Genomic DNA, 8,498 nt, shown 5'->3' on the forward strand with positions numbered 1-8,498 from the left:
ATGTAGTATCCGTGTGTGTAACAGAGATAGAGCGAGAGAGAGACACGGAAAGATCGGAGCAAGAGGAAACGCGAGGGAGTCATCATCAAAGCGAGATTCGCAGCCTCTAATTTGACAAAGTTTAGCTGACTAATGCAGCCACTTAACAAGAGAATGCTGGGGGTTAAGTGGTATTACGTCTGTTTTATTTGATACCGTGGCCTTGTTCACTGTTGTGTACGATTGAAAACTCAAATCCTAATTCATACTAAACTATTCTTTATCTGCGTGAGTCAGTCCTGTGAAGTGGGATTGATACAGTGAATGAAAAACTCCTGATAATGGTATTAGGGAAGCACTTGTTGGAGACACTTCAAGGGATAAATTGGTAGGCGACTTAGCGCAAGTGCTGAAAGGAGTAGTCTACTTCAGTATCAATGTCATCACCTTTTCAACAGGACCCTCCCTTTTCCTTAAGAAAAAAAATTCCAAAGCCCAAAGAACATCTACTAAAGATATGTCAATTGTAAGAAATAAGTAGTACTTAATAATGAGAAAATCTTTATGTAAGAATATATACTTTCTCTTCACATATGCCTCGGTGCTATCCTCATGTGGCTTCACCTTGGCACCAAGAGGCCGTTTGTCTTCATTATCATCACAGAGCTGGAGAAGCAGATCTGTAAGAGCTGGTGGCAACAGTCATACCTCTTTGTCTGCTACAAAAACGGCTGCAATACCAGGCATTTGTCATGTCACTGCTCAAGAAGACAGCAGTTGACATGACATATAGACTTGGAGCTTGTACATTAGAGTGTAACCACATTGGGAGGAGTATTCAAAAGTTAGAAAAGGTTTGAGAGGTAGTCACTCAATCCTGGGTGAATGAGGGATTACACCACCTCATATTCAATAAAAACATAATTTACAAGAACAATTCCACAAGTAGCTCCTTGTAATAAACTAACAGAATGACTATTTCTCCAGTCCATAGACTAAATAAATGGACATAGGTAATGCGCTAGCCACTGCGGTCCAAATAGGAAGTGAGCATGGGTATGAAGCGGTTCTTTCAAGCTCTGGTTGCATTTGACTTCTATTGAAAAATCTTCTCTCTGTAACTACTGCTGTGAGTGTTGGCATTAACCCGCTCTATGTGATCCTGGGGTTTTTATTTAACTATTTTGTCTCTAAATTAAAATCTGAACATTATTAACAAACCAGTCCAGTGTCTATTTTCCCAAAGGTTTCACTAGTGTTAGCAATGAGTTGAGAGGAGTGTACCTGTAACAGCCTTGCTCCTGATAGGCTCTTTGTTTTCATGCTCAGATTTCCAAATATGGGCCCTGGTTGCAGATTAGCTGCTATGCAGCCAAACAGTCACTGTCCATTCTAGTTCTGAAAGTAAATTTTTCCTACTGACTTTTTGAAAAATTCAGTTCAAAGACATCATGGAGGCTAACCAGCTATGTGGTAACTAAAATCCATAAGGCAGTTATTGAAAAAACACAAATGCAAGATTCAGCAAAATGCTTTTAACTTAGCTGTGTATAGGTCCTAAAATAGATTTTAAATAAAATATAGGTCTTGCAATCGTTAGTTACCATGTAGCTCATTGGCCCTGAGCACTCATTCAACCTTTAACTTATTTATAATAAGTCTATAGGATCTATCTATCTATAGAAATGTACTTTTAGAACCAGGAATTGGTGGTCACGGTTGAACTGCTAGCCTCGATGACCTTGATTTGGTTGCAATCGAATGCTATGGGTGACGTCATGCTCCCTTAAGGCCGCCGCACACTACAGGATTTTTCTATCTTAAAACCCTCACGCTCTCCTTGGGGTCACATTGACCCAAAGTTTTTTTTTTCCTTCTCACGTTCAATCAGACCCAAAAATGTATTTTGTCGCCTGGTGAGAATTTATTGAAAATAATTTTTTGGGTCTGATTGACCCGTCCCAAGAGAGCGGAAGGAAAAAAAAACAATTCTTCCGGTCAATGTGACCACGAGGAGAGCGTGAGGGAAAATTTTAAACTATTTTTAGACATACAACAAAAAGCACATACCACAAACACAAGGAGAATCTTATGAGACTTAAAATCTGTGATCACTGCAGCAGGATATATTGCTGCAGAGTACAGGCTATAAAGTTGTGAGTGCACCTCACATCAGCTGTTTCCTGTCTACAGTAAAACTAATCACTTTGAGAAGCTTAAGTTTTTAAAAGATCAGACCACTGCACATCTAGTTTAGATGCAAAACAAAATTGTGTTATTATTACTTGTGAAATGTGGTGCAATAGTTCAGATACAGGATTTTTAAAACATAGAAAGTTAGTGATAAAGTACACAGGAAGCAGAGTCACTATCACTAATCTGCAGCTTCACCCCGATCCCTGCGCTGTGTGGATGTAGACAGACACACGTGAGGAACTACTTTAGCCTTTTTACTTTTAAAGAATGCCTCAAACTGGATTAATAGCATGGCTTTGTGGTCTGGATGTCATTATTTGTGGAGGATCATTTCTATGTATAATGTGGATGAGATGCTGCACTTTACCACTTTGTGAGCAGTGAATAATAAAGCCTTCTCATTATTTTTACTGTATCTCAAGTTTGTATCTTGTGCCTCTGTGTCCGTCACTTTGTCTGCCCCTGATGCTCTGTTTTATTGGCAGTTACCATAGCGTTGCTGATGTTTAGTGGTTATGATCTGACAGAGCAGCTCAGAGTCACATTGACAGCGACAAACACGAGGAGGGCAGCGGCTTCAATTCGGGTCACGCCTCCCTGAAATAAAGACAAGTAGCCTACTGCTAATGCTCAAGTACTATAGTTTTTTTTTGAAAGACATGCTATGTAAACAAATATAAACTCCAAAGGAAAAAATGCACTGACTGCTCAAAATATGAGTATTAAGTCTGATCAATATCCAGTATGGCCCTGACTGCGTCTATTGTCCAGATATCTGTTCTGACTACCCAACGTGACATACAGTAAGTTAGCAAATAACTATTGTGTCATCTGCTTCTGCCACTCTTGTTATTCTTATACTAGTGTCTACTTATTCAAGACCTGAATAAAGGCAATGTCACATGAATCTAAGAAGTATACAGTAGATATGAATCTGCTTTGATAAATTACTTGAAAAACTACTTCTGAGTTAATTTTCCCTCTATAGATGATTGTGGCTTTTTGTACATAGAACAGAAAATTGACTAATGTTAATGTATCTGCTGTTAAGTACAGTCTGTGCTTAATGAGCTGTTTTGTTGTGCAGCTGTTTTGTGAAAAGCAAATGCTCATAACTGCATTCTCAATTCTGTTGTTGGGCTTTGGTTTAAATAACAAATAAGCACATTTTATCCGGTCTTTGGGTAAAATTAGCACCAGCTAAATCTTTTTAGTTCACTTCAACACAGTAATAGGATTCAGAAATACAAGCCTGACAGAAGGCCTGGAAGCTTGACAAACTCTGTCAACAGTGGACAGTGGATGGATTCTTGGGCCCAATTATAGCCAAGAAACTTCAGGATTAGTCCCACTAGGAAATCATGAATCTTTACTTTCACAATTCCAGTGTCAGAAAAATTGGTGTGCAATGATGTGATCAAAGATAAAGAAAAAACTGCATATTTTTACTTCAAGACCACCGTGTCCGTCTCCCCTAGACACAGTAACCCCAACAGCCTCTCCAATGTCACTAATCACTCCTTCAAACAGAAATCTTTCTAATTGTTCTCAGTCTGGCCACAAACCGCATCACAAGGCGCTAAACGGCTAACAGTTTAGCATTAGTTTCCCCTTTCTCCATGTGATAGCTAATGCATTTGTGACCACCCATAGTAATTCATTCTCCGAGCTATTCCCTCACACTGCTGTCCTATTGATATGGAAATTGATCTTCATGTAGAGAAGGTGTGAAGTTATAACACATTAAGCTTCTGTTGAAATTTCAAGCCGAGCTACCAAGTCTGCTCCTTTATAGTGACTCTGGGCTTCTTATTTTGAAAAGTTCCCTGCAAATTTTTACACCAGTTTAGTCCTTTTCAGTTCTGTTTCACGTTAAAGGGCTTATATTACAATATTGCCTGATCTATGTTATAGTGTTTCCTCATCAAAAACACACCTAGAGTTGTGTTTTGTTTCATTCACACATGTTTAACATACATTTAGGATGAGTTCTTCCCTCAAACTGAAAACACCTTGTGATGTCATGTGATAATACATGAAGTGCTCCTGTGTTTAAAAACTTCATATACCATCTAGAATCATCTGGATTACTTCAGCCCTGGAATTGCCAATCTCTTCTGAACTAAAGGTAAAGGGTAGCTGTTAACATGAACACTACTGCTTCATGACATTGCAAGGGTGAACAGAGCATTTTTAGCTTTGGAGATTTAGAGAGAACAATAATAAAGGGTTACTCAAAGATGTGTGAATACAAACAAACTAAACCTTTGATGAGGTAACGACATTTCAGCATGGCTTAAAGCTCACAAGAGCCAATTTTATGTAATATAAGACCTTTAATAGATCCAGTAATTACTGATATACAACTTGTTAATTCTGTTAAAAATCTGCACATCTAATTTGCTCCTGCTCAATGGTAACACAAAATGCTTTAGTTGCTTCTTGTTTGGCCCTTTTTTCAAACTCTTGGTCGCTTGTTGCTCTATGAAAACCTGGCAACCCTGTTTTCAAGCTACATGAATGAATGAAAGTGGCAAATGACTCATCTTCGTTGTTGTTTCTTCTGATAAACCATCCAAAAGTTTAAGACATAACAAAACAGGTGAAGCACTGAAACAAGCACCAATGCAGAGTGGACTGTCTTGCTTGGCTGTGTGTGGCTAAAGACAGGGAGACTCCAAATCCTATAATTACCAGGCTGGTGGTGGGAGTGCAGTTGATAACAAAGGACCAAAGATATCAACGTCATACTGTAGCAAATATAGAAGGAGAGGGAAGAGGACAAGATACTTTATCAAACTCCATTTTACACACTGATTCAGATTTCATTTCCTCTCGACAATGACCCCAATGACTTCGCAATATATGCTCAAAATGCTATATATTAAAACTGGTCTCACTATCAGTAATTATCCAAGTGTGATAACCATATGTGAGACAAATATTCAAAAGGCAGTAATAAATTAGGTGTTAAATGGAGAGGACAGTTTTGTATTGTTCTGTATGTAATATTGAGTTCATGCCATTGTACAAACGCTTCTTTTGTATGCATGCACAAGAGCGTAACCACAATTACATGTTCCTTTTTAATCTGCCTGTTATGCTGCCACACCCCTTCCTATAAATCAAATAACCAGAGAAACTCTATCTACCAAGTCAGTGTAATGAACAGAAAACAATATTGGCCTAATGAGAAAAGAAATGTGTATTTTGCAGTATTTGGTAGTGGTTATTTCAGCATTGCAGAGCTCTGTTGCTATGGGGACTTCTTGCCTCACCGTGAGAGAATAAAAGTTAGAATAGACTGTCCTTGAGGCCCACAATTCAACACTGGATGTAATGTGCTGAATGCAGTAACTGTATACAGTGCATTCTCCTTTCACAGTGCTGACTGTAATAGGATGACAGCGTATGTTTTTTGCAATTAAAGTTAAAATTATACATAGAAAATGTTTTACAATGTGTATTTACTTATCCAAAAGTAAACCAATAATGACCTGTCAATAACACCCCTAGGTAAGGTCGAATTTGACTCTAGGGCTATAGCTCCCCATCAACACTTAATCTAGATGTCACACAACATGGTGAGTGGGTTCTGAGTTGTTGAAAGAGTCCAGCGCCTTTAAGAGGCTCTCTCTCATTTCCTACTGTTTATTGGAAAACAAAACACGTGCCTCAAAGTGGCCCATTTAGAGAAATGGGAGTCGACACTGCATTGCTTATAATGGAGACTTCTGGAAAACTTTTAGGCGTCACTATGAGTAAAATGTGTGTGTCAAGTATAAAATGTATTATATAACAATTGAATTTCCCAGTTGGCACGTTGCCTTTAATCGGCAATGCCAAAGCCTTCCAATTTTGTGCTTGCATGTCCAAATGAAGACAGCCTAGTAGTTTTACACCAGGTTCGGCTTTGGTGCCACATTTGGTGGAAAGTATAAACGTTTGCACTAAACACTTGCATTACTGTCGTGTTAAACAGTAGCTAACTGCGCAAACGTGGGACGTGCCCACGACTGGAGAGCACACTCTACAAACAGGTAAACACAAAAAGTTAGCCCCGGGCGTCAGTTCTTAAAACGATCTAGTCTAAACTGTGTGCAAAGACATGCTGCTCTAAGATATCGTATTTTATTCAATCGTCACTTACCTGAGATACAAGAGGGATAAGCGTCTGTTCTACCGAGCGAGTTTTGATTTCCAGTCCGGAATCAAAGTTTGTGTTGCCGCACGGAGATGAAGCCATTCCCGCCGAGCTCTCTCTGTGCCTCAAACAATGCACAGCAGCCTCCTAGTTCACTGTGAGCAGTTCCTACCCGCTCCTGTGCTGCAGGCTGGAGTGGCAGACTTGAAAACACTCTGAGGGTTTCGCACTTGGTTACACTGTCGTATCTGAAGTGCCTCTCTACGCGTACGCACGCTACTTGAATCCAGACTATCGGTGTGGTTAGAAGGCTGCGCCCGCTAAAGTCCATGTGGTTTACTCAACTCCGACTGGGAGCGGACTGCAGCACACCGCTGTGGACAACCGCACAACTCACCACATCTCAACAAAACACACCTCTGTCCAGGCTGCGTGTGTGCGCCTCGAGCTCTCCAATCTGTTTACGCGTGATCAAGTGAGAAGAAAAACACAATTCATTCATTTGAGTTTGCACAGTTTAACTCCTGGCTGGCTTCGCTGGCTCTGCTATACATTTTTGTGCTTTCTTATGGCCGGGTATTTCTCTTTTAGATAACAACGAGAAAGGAAATGAAAAGGTATGGTCACTATAAGAATGTAATAGATACTGGTTGGTTTTAGTGAAGTGCTACATGAAGAGTTCTAGAAAATATGTAAATTAGGACTGATTGAAACAATTGGATCCTTTCGCTATCAAACTTGCTTATGCACAGTTAATCTCCAAAGTCAATGACTAACTTTTTTTTTTTTTTTTTTTCAAAATGATCACGTTGCAGCTTGTTCTATTATCTGCCAGTGAAGAGGCTCCATACTTCTTTGTCATCTGGACCAAGGCATACTCCACTCGCTGCCAAGTTCTTTGTAACCTTAAATGGATTCAGTAGCTGTTTCCAACTTTAAAAAGAGCATGCCACTGGACATTGATTGGTGAGTAGTTTTTCATACAGCACACATGGCTGAGACCAGACAGGGCGTATGTGCACCGTACCATTGATGCTGATGCTTCCTGGTTTATCACTATTGTAGTCAGCAGTGTCAGCAGCAAAGACAATAGCAGTGTGTGAGTGTCGCCCTTAGTCCCGAACAGTATTTATTTAAAACCCTAGAGCCGCACTTTAGACTAGCCCTGCTTGTTTGCATAGGTCCTCGCTTACTCACACAGACTGCATCATTATACAGGAATGCAGTACTTTGGATGTAATAAACATACAGACATGAACTGCTGAGTTTGACCAGAAGAAGAAATGGAGTTAACAATAAAGAAAAAATACCACATTTTATCATAATAAATAGGTTTATTGCATTTTAGGTTCTTTACCACAGCTTTTGTCTTATCCCTCATCTGATCAAAATACAAACAGCGTGTGAATTCGGCAATAAGGCAGTTTTTGAGTTTACCTAGTCTATTAACATATAACATAACATATACAAATAAATAAATAACCAGGGAAAATTACAGCGTTTCCATCTCACTGAAACACATCACTTCTTCTTTTACTAACTTTTTTAATACAATGATTTCAAACTGTTTTAGTGCATGAGTCATTATCAATCAGTGCTGTAGGCTATTGTGAATTTTATCTGTACTTCTATTCATACCTAAATTTCCAATCTTCCCCCCAGTGTCGGTGTCTGCACCATATTTCATACTGTACATCGAAATCTTGCCCAAACCTCCACCCCTTGTGTCTCCTCATCTGCACATCCACAGAAACATTCCTCATTAAATAAAAGATGCTTATGCACAGTGCTAACATCTGCTGCACTCTCTTGGTGTGTGCACCATAGAAGTGCTGACTTTCCCCTCTGCCTCTCTTTTCTCTCTTTCATTCATCTTTGCTCCTAGCTCCATGGCTTTTGGGACCAGAACTGCTGAGTTTAAAAAAGATAGTGATTTTGAACACTGTGAAACGTCAAATGAGCACACACACACTCATAGGGATAAGTGGATTGAATGTTTTGAATTCAAATTAAGAACTAAGGAGGCTTTTCAAACATAAAAAGACAGTTCTATGTGTATATATTTCCTTAAGTTTGGTGTAAAGTCCAGGACTTTTATCTTAGCAGATAGTAAACTGCTAAAATAAAGGATGAGGAGCTGAATGTACATATATTGAAATATGGATTCATAAACATTCTT

General features: G+C 39.3%; 1 protein-coding gene across 2 annotated transcripts in view; it reads right to left on the minus strand.

Moving 5' to 3' along the window:
- Positions 1–6,656, minus strand: part of ctnnal1 (catenin (cadherin-associated protein), alpha-like 1) — a 45,239-nt gene extending 38,583 nt beyond the window's left edge. The window contains exon 1 of one of the 2 annotated variants that reach the window (XM_055157041.1): positions 6,326–6,656. In XM_055157041.1, the coding sequence (XP_055013016.1) occupies positions 6,326–6,421 (96 nt within the window). In that variant the 5' untranslated portion in view covers positions 6,422–6,656. The remainder of the gene's footprint in view (positions 1–6,325) is intronic. The other variant, XM_055157039.1, reaches the window with a different exon arrangement.
- Between the last annotated feature and the right edge of the window lie 1,842 nt (positions 6,657–8,498).

Source organism: Boleophthalmus pectinirostris, unplaced genomic scaffold (assembly GCF_026225935.1).
Source record: "Boleophthalmus pectinirostris isolate CB_2022bp ecotype Guang Dong unplaced genomic scaffold, ASM2622593v1 HiC_scaffold_21, whole genome shotgun sequence".
Taxonomy (NCBI): Eukaryota; Metazoa; Chordata; class Actinopteri; order Gobiiformes; family Gobiidae; genus Boleophthalmus; species Boleophthalmus pectinirostris.